The 19,239-nt window shown below is 39.9% G+C and overlaps 1 protein-coding gene across 1 annotated transcript; it reads right to left on the bottom strand.

Annotated features, from left to right (window-relative positions):
* Positions 1-4,976: 4,976 nt before the first annotated feature.
* Magohb (mago homolog B, exon junction complex subunit) lies at positions 4,977-13,669 on the bottom strand. The gene is made up of 5 exons (XM_028781038.1): positions 13,497-13,669; positions 10,152-10,210; positions 8,810-8,920; positions 6,443-6,525; positions 4,977-5,317 (listed from the first exon to the last, which is right to left on the bottom strand). The coding sequence occupies exons 1-5, from the start codon at positions 13,588-13,590 to the stop codon at positions 5,218-5,220; spliced, it is 447 nt and encodes a 148-aa protein (XP_028636871.1). The 5' UTR covers positions 13,591-13,669; the 3' UTR covers positions 4,977-5,217.
* Positions 13,670-19,239: the final 5,570 nt, after the last annotated feature.

The raw sequence follows: 19,239 nt of genomic DNA, 5'->3' as shown, positions 1-19,239 counted from the left end.
GGATACAATGTGGACTCAGAAAGGCCTGGGTTTTAGCTTGCCACCAAGCATGAGTCTGGGAGCAGGGGCTATGTGAGTGGAAATACCAACGTGGGCTCCTATGACTTCATGTAAGTCCCATGATTCTCGTGCTTTGATCACAGTAAAACAGTAGAAGTTAGTTCTCTTCAGGGCTGCTGTGAAGGTTAAATAAAATGCACAAATAGTCTTTTGTTTTGTTGTGTTAAAGACAGGGTTTCATTATGAATCCCTGGCTGACCGGGAACTCACTATGTAAATCTGGTTGACCTCAATCTCATCTAGATCACCCACTTCTGTCTCCCAAGTTGTTGCCCTAGCACTCGGCCCCATGGAATGGTCCTCAGGGGTAGAGAGTAAGAAGGAAAACAACCAACAACAGACTCCAAAAGTCAGGTAAGAAGCAGAAGCAGACTTTCATTTATTGTGGGATTGGGGTGTGCCTTTATATCCTCTACTCATACCACATTGTCTTGTCCGTTGTCCAGGTCATGTGTCTTTCTGTGCCAGGTAGATCTTAAAGTTGTAAAAATGAGGATGCAGCTATTGCGCATGTGTGGGCCATGATGGGATGTGAGCCAGGGTATGCAGACTTATTCCTCCCACATCAAGTGATGGGGTTAAAGGTATGAGCCGAGCCAAGCTTCACAAAGTTTTCAATCATAATCTGACAAATGGATAGTAAGTTGTATTCAACATTCAACATTATTATTTGCTGTCCAAGATTCCAATCTTTTCTTAGCATGTAATTTTGGGCAAAACACTGAATCTTCAAGCCTGTGTTTTCACATGGTCAAGAGTGTGTCATCTACTTCCTAGGTTTAGAGTAACTGCAATCAGGAATATAGACAGAAGCTCTTAGATTTCAAAAGAACTTTCTCCTTTTCTTTCTTTTCTTTCTTTCTTTCTTTCTTTCTTTCTTTCTTTCTTTCTTTCTTTTTTTCTTTCTTTTTTTTTTTTTTTTTTTTTGCATACTAGCCTCCAGGAGCTTCTCTAAGATGATGAGCTAGGTTTTCTGCCAAAACATGTCAGGTGTCTGGAAAAACAGAACAGGGAGAATACCTGAGTAACAGTGAGGAAATGAGAGACCAACTATTAATGCCGGCTGGCAAAAATAAGAATACTACCGCTATTGTGAATCCAAATTTGACACAAACTTTATTAAAATACTGATGAGCATGATATATGATGGCCACCATAGCAAGGATTCCCAGAAAATGGCCACAAACTATGTTAATTGGGTGCTTATAAAGGCAAAACCCATAAGGCTAAGTACTTCCGGGATTTGTTCACTGGGCGCAATCACACATCTTGACGTCCTTCCTGTCTAAATACCTCCTGCCTGCATGTCATCAAGCACATCCTATGCAATTGAGGCAAATCACCTTTGTTTACAGATGTGAAAAATATGACTTGTTATCTTACGGAAGCAATTGCTCAGAACATTCCAGGAAGTTCTCTGTCCTTGGCTAAGTAAGGTTTACAAGTTAGAGCATTTTCGCTTTGAAGATCTCTTAACATGACTTTAGCCCTCACACTACAGCAGGGAGCCACTGCTGCTCTAGAAAATTCCTGTTCCCCGCCTCAGATTCCGGAGTTTATATCACTCTGTCCCCGGAAATACTAATGATGCCGAGACCTTTCTACATCCTTATCTCTGCTGAGTGGGTACCATCCTCACCACAGAGGCTAAGCACATGCACTGGGCACACTTCTTTGTGCTTTCTGCTTATTTTTGTTTGCTGACTCTGCCATCATGTGAAGACTGTGAGCAGGAACTCCAGAGCTGTTTATCACTGTGACCAAAGTAAGAACAGGAGATGATGGGGCGCCTTCCAGTGCCCTGATAAAGGAGAGGGTAGGTAACAGAAACTGAACACAGAATGGGTGACCTTTTTGGTTCTGTACAAAGACAGGAGGATGTCTATAACTATAAATCCAAAGGTCAGCAGCTTCCTCTGTGCTACGTACAATTAAGCTCTGAACGTCTAGAGAAATGTAAACTGTTAAAAAGCAGTTATCACTGACATTCCTACTGTGGTTTTGTTGTTGTTGTTGTTGTTGTTTTGTTTTGTTTTGTTTTGTTTTGTTTTGACAAAAGTGCAGCATAAAACAGGAAGTACTGAACTTAACCAGATAATAAAAGATAGGGGAGAAGTTTGAAGATTTTGTTTTTTTGAAGTTTTTCTTCTAAATGTATTTTTGTGGGAAAAATACCTGAACATATGCATACACATACATATTCATTTCTCTGGCTGCTTTGCTGTGAAAGTCTTTATTTGTGAAACCACAACTGCCCAGTCCTTTGAGACAGATGCAATCCTAGTCCCACATTCAAACCTTGCAGTCAGACCCTCAGACTACAGTGCCATCATTGCAGGGCTTCAAGCTGTTCCTGCCCCAGGCTGAAGTGAGGGACACCTGGAGTAGCCACCAGCCTGAGGAAAAAAGATGGCTGACTCACTTGCTTCACTTCGAGGACCAGCTGGTCCTGGCCAGAGTCCCACCTCTTGGTACTTCTGTCTTAAGGTAGAACTTTCACAACACTTAAAATAGGATAAACTTCACAGCTCTTAAAAAAACACACAAAGAGCTCTAGTTTGAGATTTCCTGTGCCCAAAACCACCTGATATGTCCCCAAGTTTATAATCACAGCTGTTCTAACACTCTGCATTATCACCCTACCCACATTATCCTTGAAGAGCCTAAAGCACTGAGACTGAGGGAATCTGAAAGATTCTTCAGGAACTCAGTAAGAATAATGGGGCCTTAAGAAGGGTTTCAGGTATATTTGGGCTCTGTGTCACTCAGAGATAAAAATCCACTTACAGGTTACAAGAGAAACAGGGGCTAGAGAGATGATGGACAGGTGGTTAAGAGTACTGGCTGCTCTTCCAAAGAACTTGAGTTTTGGTCCCCAGCACCTACATGATGACAATTCTAGTCCTAAGAGATCCAACACCCTCTTCTGCCTCTGCAGGCACCAGGCACACAAAACATACATGCAAGCTGAACGCTCATACAAGCAAAATGAGCCAACAAAAAAATTTAAGAGAGAAGACAGTTAAATACTGTTCCATATCTAAGTTTTACTTCTTCAGTCCATGTTCTTTCCGTATCGCGGTTCAGAGAACTGAGGCCACGCATACCTTGAAGACTGATCAGCTCCTTGACTCCATTCTTCATCATCTGGGGAGTCTGTAGACTCAGCTCATCTCTCCTACAGCATTCTGTGTTTTGAGACAGGGCTTCGTATAGCTTAAGGTAGCCTAGAACTGACTATGTTGACAGGCATTGACTTGACCCTTCAGCATCCTTTTCCTAGCCCTGGGATTAAGCTGGGTCACCATGGCAACTCTCAGGTCACTGTTTTACCTTAGTTATTTTTCTTATGTTGAAGGGATGTTTTAATCTGGTTCATTATCTATTAATGATGTGATTATTAAAACAATGGGACTGGAGACGAATTTCAAGATAAACAGTCCTCCCAGCTCCCAGTTCCCACACATTTAAAGCAACAACAAAGAGTCTAATGCCAGGATACTGAAAACAATTTCAGCAGTCTTTTGTATCCCTGTTAAAAATGTTCACAGTGACACAGCTTGACACTGATTGCTCTTCTGCCTGCACTCTTTCCTGCAAGTAGAGGCAGGATGCTGCAAAGTAAAAATGAAACATGTCCCAACTAGTAAGAAGGAGTGGGGAGGAGGGGCCTGCAGAAAACAATAATCTCCACCAGTTCTCTGTGCTGTGTACTGCTTTGACTACACAGTTAAAACGTAGATATTCATATATGTGTAATTGTCAATGAAAAATTTAATCAATTTCTAAAACTTCAACAACAACAAAAAAATACTAACAAATGAAATAAATGTTAGCACTCTATAGAAGAAACTGCTGGATGCGCTGGATCCCATTAAAGGGGAGGTGACGAGCAGAATGAGCACTGGGAAGGCGTGATTATTGTATAGCAAGAGGCATCTTTACTATATGGTAAGGTAAAGGGGAACGTGTGTCTGCTGACAAAGTCCAGAAAAGCATCTCCTCATGCAAAACTACCACCATACAATACTTTTCTAATGAGTATTCTATTACCAGCTTAAAATCTGTAAGAGGCAACTCAAACAAAGTGAGAGAAAGATAGCAGAGAGCTGGGCGTGATGGTATACACCTTTAGTGGTAACCTGAGGAGAAGAAGCAGGCAGATCTCTGTGAGTTTGAGACCAGCCTGGTCTACACAGAGCTCAAAGAAAGCAAGAAAAGAGGAGGAGGAGGAGGAGGAGGAGGAGGAGGAGGAGGAGGAGGAGGAAGAGGAAGAGGAGGAGGAGGAGGAGGAGGAGGAGGAGGAGGACGACAGGCAGGCAGTGGAGGAAGAGAATTACACCAATATCAGTGTTAGCAGAGATAACAAGAGAATGATAGACATTTCAAAGGACCTGGGAAACACAAATGACCTGTTTCCAATGAGTCTAAAAATAGGCATGCAATCTCCAGATAGCTAAGACAAAATTCCATATGACATTGCAAAGCTTAACTCAGCTCCTACACATGTGTACACACATGCATAACAATAAGATACACCAAATGTAGGGTGCTGATTGTGTTCTTCCAACAATCAATATTTTTCTGTGTTCTTAGAAAAATATTTAAATGTGGGGTATTCCAAAGGCCTTGTGATAATATTAAAAAACAAAAACAAAAAACCCTCAAACCTCTGTAAAACAAACAAACAAACAAACAAACAAGCAAAAACCTCAGTAAGTGTCACAAAGGTAAGTCCTATGAAGTATAGAGGGAGAAGAGTGACAGAGTGACTCTGTGCACCTGCAGCAGCTGGGATGTGGCTGTGTATTTACAGTCGAGAGGCCTCTGCTCTAAGCTCTACCAACCAGAACAACTTAACTGTCCTTAATGCTAGTCACTGATTCAGCTGCAAAGACAAAAAACTATTCTACATCCAGGCTTTGGTACATTTTATTAGAGCAAAATTTCAACAAAAAATGGCTTTTATTTACAGAATCAATTATATATAGGAACTGTCTCTTCTATGTGGCGCCAAGAAATGAAAACCATGTAATCTGTTTTTTTTCATATAGTGAGTTTATATACAAAAGTTTCACATTCATAAAAATCCCAAAATTGTCAATAGAAAAACCCTTCCTTTAATTAAATATATAAATAACCTCAAAAACATCCGATTCAAATTGGCTTAATCTTGAAGTGTAGACCAATGAGGCTGAAGACTAAGCATTTCAAGTCTTGTACCAAATAGTAAAATACACGGAGGCCTTCGGGATCCCTAAGATTTAAAAAAAGAAAAAAAAAGTTATCTTTTGTTCCCTATGAAACATAATCTTATAAATTCCTGAAACAAAATGAAACCCTTGTACCAATTTAATTAAGTTTATAGACTTAAGAAAAAAGGAATATTCTTGCTGACACTACAGTAAGCAAGTTGAACAGCTAACGCTTCTCTCATCCTGTAAGGAAGAATACAGTTCACCAGCACCCATTGCTCTCTGAAGAGAAGTGCACCGACTTAGAAACCCAGCAGAGTACAGAGCCACACCCTCACCAACTGTAAGAATATACGTACAGGTTTAAACACTGGCTGATCTTTGTAAACACAGATGTACGATAATTAGTATGCATTCATTCCTTTGTCCTTCTTTAACATTTATTTGAAGCACCTACTATGTCCTGGGCACTATGCCTACTCTGAAGACAGAGCCAGGTTCTCATGCAGCGTATACTGAGCAAGTTCTGATGGAGGGCAACAGGAAGCAATGGAAGGACTATGGAGACATTGAGGGAAAGGAGCCTGAAGAAGTGGCTCAGTGATTCAGGCTGGCAGAGCTTTAGTATGTGCTTCAGAGAACCTAAGGACACAAAGGTGGTTCACACCCACTTGCTGTTCTTTTCAGTAGGATATAATATGGGCCCAATGAAGCTGATAAGTCCAAATAGTTCCTTTCCATTTTCTGACGTAATAGCAAGGCTTTTTAATACAAAACAACCAACAAACGTGAGGCATTACTGTGCACACTGCTGAACTGAGTGCTTTAGACAGTGAGATATTCTGTTCACTTCTCTGACAGACAAGAAAACAAGTGTTTAATTACTTAAAAGTCTGAACACGGGGCTGGATAGATGGCTGAGCGGTTAAGAGCACTGACTGCTTTTCCAGAGGTCCTGAGTTCAATTCCCAGCAACCACATGGTGGCTCACAACCATCTGTAATGAGATTCGATGCACTCTTCTGGTGTGTCTGAAGACAGCTACAGTATACTCATAAATAAAATAAATAAATCTTTAAAAAAAAAAAAAAGTCTGAACACTAAACGTCCTTGGCTAACAGCCAGCAGCTCTGACACGAGCTTCACTAATGAGTCAAATCCCCTGAGCCAAACTTTAATATACTTACTTTGACTGATTTACATCAATAAGCGAACCTATTTTTGATGTGGTAAAAGAAATGTGTTCATCCCCAATTACAATTTCAAGTTCCTGGAAACAAAACAGTAGAGAAATGTCATCAGTAAAAAAAAAAAAAAAAAAAAAAAAAAAAAAAGTCTACTCCAAAGACACCTATATTCATGCTACAAAGAAGTACAAACTTTCCAGAACTTAATAGACAGAGAAAGAAATTTAATGACACATGTTTATAATCCCAGCACTCCAGAAGCAAGGCAGAACTACTCAAATCTATGGCCAGCCTGCTCTACCGAGAAAGTTCCAGATCAGTCAGGGTTACACAGAGAGACTCTCTAAAAACCAAAAGAAATTTAATTTGCTAACAGAATTCTCTTAATGTAACCTCATCGACTGTTTGCGACCAATAGCCTCAGTTTCAGGACCAGCCCAGAACTGCTTTCCAGAACCGTCATGAAAAGGGGCTCAAAGAAAGCAACATAGAAATGTTTCTTGTGATGTTGGTAAACATGAGAGCTGTCACATTAAATCATGTTATAGAAATGATCATATAATACAAATCCATTTAAAATATCACAAAACGTATTTTCTCTTTAGGTAAGTTTCTGCAAATATATGACCTTAACAGTAGCTCCAGCTTTATCAACTACCATGCATCGGGCCCGACTGCTAGGAGATTATAAATACTCTCTGCACGCCCTAAAATACCTTTACAAGCTTATAGTCTTTACTAGCCTTACTTCACAAATGTTCAATCCTAAACTTATGAAGCATAGAACATGGAATGGTATCAATAGCCAGGAGTAACACTGGTTCTCCATAATGGTAATGTTCCCACTTAGAGACTAATACTCTTTGAAACTCAATAAAAACTAGAACTTATAATCTGGAATATAATCTAGTTACTCCAGTATCATTAACATCATACAAATTTTATCTGTGCTCTTACGCAGAAATCTAAAGCTAATGAAGGGGCTGCGTACTTAATGAATTTTTACACTAAACTGTCAAACAGATGCTATTAAAGACAGTCTCAGCTATTTAATCAAAAGGCTTAACTATGCACTTCAGGAGACACAGCCAACTAGGAATTAACTAAGATTCTTCAACGGTCATAAAGGCTTGGTTTAACTGTCCAGCATCAGTGTCTGGAACATGCAGACTATTCCCTCAAAGAGAACACATCACCACTGTAGAGATATGAGCACTGGCTCTCCCCAGATGAAAAACATTTTTATACATAATTCAACTTTCTCTGTATCTGAAATTATTTTTCTAGAACTGATGTCAGAAATGTTACTAAGGCAAAGATAAATGGAAAATATCAACATTTTCTGATGTATATTACCAAGCCATCCTGTGAAAGAATATAACAACTTATTAACACATACAAATATGCAGGTCACATTCTCCCTGCAGAAGCAGGTTTCATAGTTTTAAAACAGCCTGCTGTTCTCTGTGAACACAGATGCCCAGTGACTACTATGCTAACAGCGATATTCCTGTAACTCGGGTTCCCACAGGACACAGACCACTGCCTCTGCTTCCCTACACTATGCTCTGCACTGTGTTTCGGTCCTGCTACTTTCAGCATGTATTAGATGTCTCCAGATCTTTCTTCTAGTCAAGAAGAGTGGCTCACATAAAGTACAATCCTCAGGAACACACGGAAGTGAGATTAAATGCTTCTTTCTCTCAACCTTATAATTTATTCCTCCGAGAGTTGAAAAGACCCAATTCAGAAACCAAACTGTCTATCCAGAGTGAAATTGGGCCTGCCGAATTCTTTGGGAGCACTTTGAGAAATATCAATTATTCTGAAGGGAATGTAAGAGGCAAACACAATGGTTCACTTAAGCAAAGAAATCCATCAGGTCTCCCTCTGGGGCACTCAAATACATGAATTTTGAAAGACAAAAAATTGGAGAAATCGAATTGCTACACTCAATGAAAAGAACCATAACTCTCAAATTTAGCTTGCAATGTTGTACATATAGTAGAAATAATTAATAGCTAATTTATAATAAATAATTCATAAGTGTCAAAATATCCCAACTTTCGCTGGACAAGCTAGAAAAAAGATGTAGAATACTGTCTAAGTTTCTAGCTGCGCGCTAACACCTGTAACACCTGGAGGTAGCAAAGAAAACAAGCTAAGGGCTGGGAAGTGTACCCTGGATGGAGCATTTGCTTGCCTGGCATGCATGAACCTTGACTTCAATCTTTAATCCCAAAATAAAAACATTTAGAAAGAAAATGAAGTTATATAATCAAAGTTTCAGTAAGAAACCATCAGAAAACACAATAATTCCATTACCAGCTTTGACTCTATCCACTTAAGGAATCACGAGGCACAGACCTGCCGGCCAACCCTGTCAGGGGGCGGCCATAGAGCGTCGTCCTCTTTCGTAATTTCACTGTCGTCAATAATTCTCTTCAGTTCTTCCATTACACTCTTGTGGACATAGGCCTGAAAATCAGTTACAATAAAATCTTTGAATGCTCCTGTCTGTCTTCCCACAGTTCAGCGAGATATAACAAAATCAAGTTACAAGTCCTAAATATCCAAACAGAATAGGAGTAAAAACTGATTTGATCCCAAAGCAGCAGAATGAAATTTGTCCTTCTCATGCATGCTACTCTTTCTACACCCACGCCCTTTACCACTCACTGTGCCGTCTTCTCTAGCTGCTTTGAGGCCCTGTATTCCGCCAGGGTATCGGGATCACTGGGCAGCTTACAGTTACTGGGCCAGTATAAGGGCTGAAAAGTGAGGGCCCAGCACAAGCACGCATGAGCTGACACTTGAAGCCCAGCCACTACATGCCGTTCATTTAAAATTTACACTTCATAAAATGGATTAAGTGATACAGGGTTGATTCTTTTTTGAAAAAACACTAAAATGAGAAACACTGAGATGGCTCAGTGGGTAAAGGCAGCCAAGAGAAAAGACCTGCATTCAATCAATAGAACCCATATAGTAAGAGAAAAACAATTTCTACCAGCTATTCTTTGATTTCTACCATGCATACTATGTTACATGTGCACCACCATACAAATACACAATAAAAAAACTTTTTAAAAATGCTATAATCACCAGGCAGTGGTGGGACACGCATTTAATCCCAGCACTTGGGAGGCAGAAGCAGGAGGATTTCTGAGTTTGAGGCCAGCCTGGTCTACAGAGTGAGTTTCAGGACAGCCAGGGCTACACAGAGAAACCATGTCTTAAAAAAAACAAAAACAAAAAACAAAACAAACAAACAAAAAAGCTATAATCATATGTAAATACGTAATTAAAATAGGAACTTTTCAATCTATAAATTAGTTTCTTCTTGAAAAAGACCCTTGAAATAACTTCAGTCAATAAAGACAAAATAAATGAACAAAATGAAAAAATTAGACATTTAAAAGGAAGTTAGCAGGTGGATCTCTGAGTTCTAAGCTAATCTGTTTGGTCTACACTGTGAGTTCCAGGACAACCAGGGCTACAAAGTGAGACCCTGTCAAAAGAAAGAAGAGAAGAGAAGAGAAGAGAAGAGAAGAGAAGAGAAGAGAAGAGAAGAGAAGAGAAGAGAAGAGAAGAGAAGAGAAGAGAAAGGAAGAAAAAGGAAGAGGTAGGAAGAGAAAGAAAAAGAGTAAGAAAGAGAGAAAGAAAGAGAAAGAAGGAAAGAGAGAGAGAGAGAGAGCGCAGAACTTGCCTCTTTTCTGATCATCACGTCATTTTTATAATTGCTGTTGTTGGCATATCTAAGCTTCCCTGTGTGGAGAGAAAGAACATCATGAGTAATTTTAAAGGTAAAGTCAATTTCATAATCCCACTTTTATTAGTATATCTACTTTCCTCATGAAAGATCAATGCTAAATAAATACTCAATAAATATAAAAGCAGGCTAGTAATTTTTAAAATATTCTATACCTTCAACATAAAATGGGTCAAATTTGTTAATGTCTGTTTGCTCTCCTTCCTTCCTTCCTCCCTCCCTCCCTCCCTCCCTCCCTCCCCTCCCCTCCCTCTCTCCCTCCCTCCCTCCCTTCCTTCCTTTGAGACAAGATCTCACTGTGTAATGAGGTTAGCAGCCTTGAACACACAGGGATCTATCCATCTGCCTCTGTCTCCTATGTATGGGGATTAAAGTTGTGTACAATAAACAGTTTTATTTTCTTAAACTAGCCCTGAACACAAAGTGACTGTGTCTAAGCACTAAGTATTCTCTTCAGTGTGATGTGTTAGTGCTAACATTTCATCTGATCGCTAAAGGAATTCTAAGAACAGGTTCCACTTTCTCACCTCTTCACATGAGATAAAATCAAGTTAAGTAACTTGCTCAGGATCACAGTCTCAAAAGTTCTGTTTTACATCAACTCTTTATTGTTCCAAAATGTTCTCTTAATCCTTTTCCTTCATATTAATGTATAATGGCTAAAATAATATTTTAAAAAAAAAAACTAGGAAGCACACAAACAAGCAAACTGCCAAGTTTGTTGGCTGATTTATTTCAACCCATTCTTCAAAACCACTGAAGCCCCTGGTGAGTGCTTTCCTGCATGGCTAGTCCGTCAGGTGCCCTGATACAGCTGTAATGTCTTTCTCATCTGCTAAACTGACAGGTTACCCTACTGGAGTGTACCCCTCAGGAACTGTAGATTCCACGGTTCATTATTTTCCATGTAAGTGGAACAATGCAGCAGCAGAGATACATGAGAACCAATACTTATATAAAATTCCCCTGATAATGTTGGAGGTCTTAATTTGTGTGATTCAGGGTTATAAGGACAAACTGGTGTTGTCCAAAGACAAGAGGAACAGGAACAGAATTATAAGAGGAATAAATTTGAAAAGCAAATAAAATTAAAAAGTAAAACTAGGGCTGGAGAGATGGCTCAGAGATCAAGAGCACAGTCTGCTCTTCCAGAGGTCCTAAGTTCAATTCCCAGCAACCATATGGTGGCTCATACCCATCTACAATGAGATCTAGTGCCCTCTTCTGGCCTGCAGGTGTACATGCCAGTAGAATGCTGTATATATAACAAATAAATAAATCTTTAAAAAAACAAAACAAAACAAAAGACCACCACCATAGCAACAAAATTTGGAAAACAAGGGTTGAAGTTATTAAGTTTCTAAATAACAGCAGGACACTGACTGCTATGTGGATTTCTTCCTAAATGCTTGAAACCTTTGGAGTACATGATCCTTTCCTTACCTTTCAAAGAACCTGGTGCAAAACATGCATAAAACACTTAAATAAAATCCACACTGTCCTATGGTAGGTTAAATGTTTGTCTCTCAAGTACCTTCAGCTTTTACATTTATATATGCCCACTACATAATGAACACTCAAAAGATGCAGGTAAGCAAAGCTATCCAAAGACAAAACTGTCTCACACTGCACAGGTAGGGGCTTCAACAAATCCCTGATCATTCTGTTCTCCTCTGGTTACTCTCTCACCCAGAAACCAAGGTTTCTCACTTTTATCTCAATCAAGTGCTTATCTTCTAGAAGCTTCTTTTGGGCAGGGGGCTTTTGTGAGGGGGGAAGGTTTGTCTGTGTAGCTCTGGTGTTTCTGAAACTCCATCTGTCTGCCTCTGCCTCTATGATTAAAGACTCAGGGAAAACTTTTTTGGTTGTTTGTTTTTCAAGTTTTGATTATTTCTTACTCTTAAACACTTACTGTTTACCAGACTCAGGCTTAAAAGCAGAAGCTCTCATCAAGGACAGCCTATGTCTCTTGGAAATCTGTCCCTGGTATTTTTCTTTAGCTCCATTCTCTAGGCCAGACATTTAGCTTATTCTGTAGCTACCTTATTTTTCTCAGTGCATGGTTTCTTCAGAACAATACGTGGGATTTGGTGGTGTTCTAGGACATGTGAAGTAAGTAGATGCTGGATCTTGGGTGCTTTCTTCCTGGATTTCGTACAGTCTTTGTTTAAGGGCTTTTCAATCGCATACTAGCAGACATCATCTCGTTTAGTGTTACTGAAATGCTTTAGAATTCTGCTAACTCTTTGAGACCAAGTACAGAGGAACAGAGGTTCAACAATTTTTTTTTATAATAACCAATTTGAAAACACTCAGATTTGCATACATAATACATCTAGAAGAGACCTGCACTTGTCTCCGGCTCTCCCTGGTCTACAGACGTACGTCCCTTTCTCAACAGCAGGTGCACTCTACACTGGGTCAAGAAGCCTTGTTTTGTGGGAAAACCTTGTCATCCCCAGTCCTTGTTTGTAACTGGGACCACACAACCCTTCCCCTCTCCACCCAGGGCAGCAGCAGCTACCTCTGTGGTCATTTGCTTCTTGGAGAAAGTACAGTATGTGTTCACTGTCCACTTGAAAGAGTTCTGACAGCTGGTGGCTAGGAAGGAGATATTCAGACTCATTTAGACAGGGCTGACGGACTGTCTAGAAGGCAGCACAAAAAGACCTTTTAGTTGCATTTCACTGACTCCCTTACCTTTGGCCATCAACCATTAGTGAAGAATTGTATTTCAAACCTGACACATATCACACTCCTATGTTCAGACACGGGGTTCCTCCCCTATAAAGCAGCCTTAACACATAGAGTGAATGAATGGGTAGGCCAAAAAGATCACCCTAAGATTGCAAGCATCCGCTGGAGTATCACTTCATAATTCTGTTAACACTCCCAAAGCACAGGTTCTCTGCTCTAAGTTTCCGATTCCTGTATGTTCGACTTTTCTGACAGTGGCAGGACCCACTTTTCTGAATTACTTTACAGCAATTTTTTTTTTCTCTCACAAACACAGCACAAGCCTGCTACAGAAGCAAACTCTTCCAATGGAAGAGTCTGGGGCGTGGTAACACACTTGTCTCCACAGGATCCCGGAGGCTGAAGCAGGAGGATCGTGAGTTCGAGGTCACCCTGACCTACACAACAAGACCATCGCTCAAAACTAAGCAAGTAAATTGAAATAAAGAAGAAAGGAAAAAACAAAACACACACACACACACACACACACACAGAAACCCGCTCCCTCGGCGGCTCGCCCTCCCTCGCAGCCCCTCCGCGGCTCACCGTCCGGCCGAAACTCGAACTCCAAAAACTCGTGCCCAAACTTGCCCTTGTGCCCGACGTAGTAGCGCAGGTAGAAATCACTAGCCATAGACATTTTTGCCCTCGGTAAACCCCGCTATGCCAGGGATCCAACGTGCCGCCGGCGCGGGGTAGTGACGTCACACGCGCGGACAAAGCGCGTCACCGACGGCGCGCTTCCTTCGGTAGGGAAGGAAAGCCAGGAATACTGCAGAGAAAGGGAGAGACCCTCGGGAGAACTGAAGGTTTGCACTGGATCCGCTTCACCACGATCTCGAGCGCTTTGTTTTCCTTTTTTCTTTCTTTTATTTTTTTGGAAAATATTTTTTATATGCTTCGATTTTTATTTTAAACTCTTTGATGATGGTGTACATGTATATGATGAATTTTAGTCGCTCCCACCACGTTCTCTTCTCTCATCCCTTCTCCCGCTGAACCACTCTTACCAATAAGCTCTCCTGTATTTTTACGCCTTGTGTGTGTCTGGGATGAAAGGAGGCTCACCGAGTTTAATAAGGGTTGCTTGCAGGAGCGCGATGGTGGTGGTTACAATGTCCCGGATTTCATCATGGCATTATATATTGTTTTGGTTGAGCCTCACTCCACCTCTTATCTACTACCTCCAACCCTTCTGCCCCAGGTATTCCCGCTGCACTTTCTTGTTAAATGTATTCTGTTACCCTTCCCACTCCATTTCTTTAACCAAGCCCCAGGATCCTCTGGTTTACACTAGCACATAAACACACGCATACAAAAGCTAAAATCCCTATATAAGATTTGTCTTAATACTTCACGGTTACCTCGCTGTGATAATTGCCAGATTTGTCCATTTTCCTGCATATTTTATCTTAGCAAAGAAAAAATAGCTAGGGGTTTTGTTTCTTTGTTTTCTTCCCGTTATTTAAATAGGTTTGGAAGGAATGTGTGTAAACCACTTTTACTTTCCGGTTGCTCTATGGTATGGGTGTGTCTTCGTCTGAATTTTGAACTAAGGTTTTTAAGTTGTACTTATTGTGAGTATCTGATCTTGTAAAGCACCTTGTAAAGTGGGGTGACGTTCTACTTCCTGTAACTGGTGAAGTGAGTAAAGATACATTCCAGTGGCAACCGGAACACAATCCACCGGACTCCCTTTGGATAGTGCTTCACAGTATCCAGGAGCTAACAGCCTAGACATAAAGTAAAATGAATCTCTCTGGTGGGAGTTTGATATTCAAATAGCACATGAAACCGAAAAGTCCAGACAGTCATCATAGAAGAGTTTTTCATAGTGTAATACAACTCGTGAGTCAGTAAAGATTAATAGTTAGTTCCCTATGTAATTGCAGTGATAGGCCACAATTCTCAACAGTTTAAATTGGAGAAGTACGGGTGGGATCCAGTGTGGGATGATCTTGAAGAGCACAAAATGAACAGTGAACTTGCACCCAGTCCCCACTTTCCAAGTCCTGGTCACCTTTCTGTTAGCACCACTGAGTAATCCTATCCGTGACTGATGGCCTTCTGTACTAATCCTAAGAAAGGGTGTTCAGTCTCAGTACTGTCCCCACCTAACTTTGGACAAGTCATTATCTCTCAACCTGTATGATCATTAACTAACTGGCTACACAGGCATCAACTGCCAGACACAGAACTGAGAAAATTAAATAACATGTATATGATATGCTTTGAAATCTAGGCAACAGGAGTTTTTAAAAGCGTTGCCTATGTGCCAGAGCAGATGGAAACTGGTAATAAAGCAACCGCAACATTTAGAATAAAAAGAAAGCAAACATGTAAGGCAAATGTCAGCACAGGGAAGCAACTGGCACAGTAAAGAATGTATGCAATAAAAGAGCTCAGTATGAAAAGGGCAAGTAGTTTTATTGGGAGTGGAGTTAGAAGTTTATAAACAAGGGGGTAATTAAGGAAGCCATATAAAAGATGCTATTTGAATTGACTTTTTGGTAAGCACATTCTGTGAATGTTCAGCAGTATAGACAAGCATTTCAGACGAAGGATGCCTTGAAGGAAAGCAGAGTGGTATGAATGTTTACATTTGGAGAAAGCAAAAAAAAAAAAATCCGACATTATCTACACCTGAAATCAATAAGTAGCTAGAATATAGGGTTTGAGAAAGTGGAGTAACTGTCAAGGCACTGGGGCAGGTTCTCTTTGGCCCTCTTAGTAGTTACATAATTGTTAAATTTACTCGCTCCTGTAGTAAGGTGGTAGGCTGCTATTTAGGAAAATACATTACAGACGTAAATCACCACACCTTACCACTAGGATGCCCAACCCTTCCAATCTGCCCAGTTTGAGGAGGAGTGGTTTTTTTTTTGTTGTTGTTGTTGTTTTTGTTTCTCCCAGATGGAAGACTTCCAGTTTTTAAAGCTAGAAGGACCTGATTTATTACAAGAATAATTCACAGAAACTTAAGCAGAGTGTTTTATAGCATCTTTGAAAATATCAGCTAAAGTCCCTTTCAATGAACTATACAGAAAGGCTTGTTTGGTGGCTTTAGGGTTGGTTGTCTGTGCATTTCCTTCACATTTTCCATGCGTGTACCAAGTTTATCATCCTGTGTACCTAAATAGAACTGTAGATGTCAGGACTTTAGAGTACTTAAATGTAGTGTGGAATACACATAGTATTAAAACTTTCCTAAGTCGGCCCATAATGCTCTGGGTCCCCTAGCATGGCTTATAAGTTCAGATTTGTCCTCTAGAACTTATGTGGTTTTTAGATAAAATAGAAAACTACATTTACCTAGCTCTTTGTATTGTAGTGAAGATTTACCAAAATGGGACCTTTTGAGATGGTAGACACGAGGGGTGTGGGCAAGGGTTTTGTTTAGTGAGCTCTTAAATGTGGCTAGTGAGACTGGGGAAACTTGATTTGGAAGAATACTTAGTTTTTATTAATTTAAATTAACATTTAAATATCACATGTGGCTAGTGTTTCTTATGTTTGTTAGCTATGTAAGAGTTTCAACTAGCCATAATCAGACTGGAAGTAATGAAAACATACTGTGAACATTTTCCTTTTTCCATTACTGTAGTTTCCAAATTAGGGTGTAATTACATTGTCACAGTTTACTTTTGAAAATAAGTGTTTTTATATTGTTCATGTGAAACTAAAGGACTGTTTCTGCTTTTGCCAACACTGTGGTCAATTTCACAGCACCTTGTGAAATTGTTTTGAAGTAGGCAGGAAACAACAAACCTTCCCAACTGTGATGGAAATCGAGGCTTGATGGTTTAATGAATAATCTTTGTTTATAATTTTTTCCACACAAGTGTTTTATTTTTTTCAATTATGTGGTGATGCATCAATTTCTTTCATTTCTGGTTGTGGTTTGCTTTTTGTTGAGGCAGGGTTTCATGTGGCCAAGCTGGCCTTAAATCTACAACCTCCTTGTGCTCACACTGAACATGCTGGTACTACAACTGTGCACCACCACACTCCCCTTTTTAGATGTGGCTATTCCTTGGAGTCATTAATATTTTAATTACTCTGCTGGCTTTTACCCCAGTGTCTTCTTTTGAACTCTTTTTATATATCCTCTGCCCATCTACGTCTTTTTGTCTATTTAAAGTGACCAAATCATTCCCTCTTACAATTTTTAGAAACACACTCTAACCATATCCTAATAAACAAGCAGGTGATAAGCTTACATTTCCATCTTCTGTCAGTAATTTCTGTTGGTTTTATATGTTTACAGAATAAAATGTCAGAGCTGTTTCTTTTAGTGAAATTAATCTATGTATCAATAGTAGTGTGTAACCTAATAGAACACACTGAAGTTGGTCCATTTTAAGAAGGAAAAGTGGAAGTGTGATGGTCTATTTCCATCCATATCCATCTGCTCACGTTTCCTTTTTATTCCATCTTAGATTTCTTTATGGATTTCAGCCATGTCTTTTGCCACTTTATTTGCTTTTCGGATAAATCCCCATCATGCAGACACCCGAACCCCTTACATTACTAGTTATCAGGCAGCATCATAGATTACATGATGCAATAGAGTTAATTCCCTTATTACATCTGTACCTCTTAAGAGTATGTTAGGGTATCCTATGATCTAAATACTACAACAACTTGTAACTTACATTGAAACAAATAAACACAGTCTACTGAATTAAAGATTATAGACTATCCCCTGGTTTTCTACATGTTTCTATGTGTTTGTCTTATTTCAGTGGGTGTGGTAAAGCATTTTCTAAATTTTTATAATAAGGTTGAGAAAGTTCTATTAATGTACACTAATAATTTTGTTAACTTATTTTATCTTCATTTAAAATAAAAAAAAAAGGAGCTGGACAGATTGCTCAGTGGTCATGGCTACATGCAGAGGACCTGACTTTGCTTCTCAGCACCTATGTCAGATAACTCACAACCAACAGTAACTCCAGCTCCAGGGAATCCAATGCCACCTTCTGGCCGTCCCGGCTACCTGTATCCACATGCACATACCCAAGAAAGGAAGAGCAAGCCACCCACTCTTTCCTTCTGTGTCTCTTCCCCTTTAACATACATGCTGCAACCCTGTACACAGCCTTTCAGTCCCTCACCTGTGTACTGCTTTTTCTGGTTATGATTATTGTTTTGCTTTTCATATGTGCACGTTTTAGTATGTATGTTTGATGTATGACAAATTTGTCACGTGTGTGCCATATGGAGATTACAGGACAACTTTGGGTATCCATCCTTACCTTCCATCTTGTTTGGTTTTGGGTCTTTTATTATTGACCACTGAGTATGCCAGGTAGCCAGCCTACAATCTCTTGGGGATTCCTGTGTCCATTCCCCATCTTGTCAAAGGTGTGCTGGTATTACAGATGTGTGCTGCCACATCTGACTTTTTACATGGATTCTGGAGATCCAAATTCCATTCTACAAACTTGGATGGCAAGTACTTTATCCACTGAACAACCTCCCCAGCCCCACACAGGTTCCTCTTACTTCATAGTTGTCATACAGTCCGAATGAGTCCCACTCCTGGAGAGTTCTTTGTATTCTTCTTGTCATTACATGACCCTTCCTTAGGGTCTTAGGTTAAATGCCATCTATTCAGAGTCTTCACTCTGCACTCTCTTCTACTATCCCATATGATTCATTCATAACATTTAACATAAGGTTTTAATTAGCAGGTGGCCACACTTAAATACATCCTGCCTAACTGTATTCAATGCTGTTTCTTTATCAAACACATACCCCACTAACTGGCACAGCAAGCTTTGACACTGGTTTTTTAAATATTCAAATAAGAAAATACTTCGGAAAAGTGGGTCGAATTAATAGCTGAGAGACAACAATAGGATTCCTTCCTTCTCCAGCCCACTTAAATCCTGACTATTCACTGTGGTATCTCCACAGCAACTAAAAACATTCCTCCTTTAGCTGACTCATTATGACTACATGGATTTCAGTTGATGCCTGGGTGTCAGTTTCCAGCTGCCAGTCATTCTTACCACACTAGCTCTTCTTGTCCTTTTCAAGGTACTAGGGCATTCTTGCAAAGTCACACATCAGCTTGTTAAATAGAATTGCCCTCACTGTGATACTTACAGTATTTTGAAATCATAGGAGACTATTGTCATCAGCCAAAACCCCACACAAACATGTTAGCTCAAGGCCCGTATAGAGCATTCCCCCGTGTGTGTGAGGCCCTGGGTTCAGTTCTCAGAGCTGGAAATAAAAATAATAATAATAATAAAAAAACCATGGTGGCAGTTTAATCATG

Source organism: Grammomys surdaster, unplaced genomic scaffold (assembly GCF_004785775.1).
Source record: "Grammomys surdaster isolate TR1022 unplaced genomic scaffold, NIH_TR_1.0 373, whole genome shotgun sequence".
NCBI classification, from domain to species: domain Eukaryota; kingdom Metazoa; phylum Chordata; class Mammalia; order Rodentia; family Muridae; genus Grammomys; species Grammomys surdaster.
The sequence above is the reverse complement of the archived record's forward strand: the minus strand, read 5'-3'. Positions and strand labels throughout refer to the sequence as shown.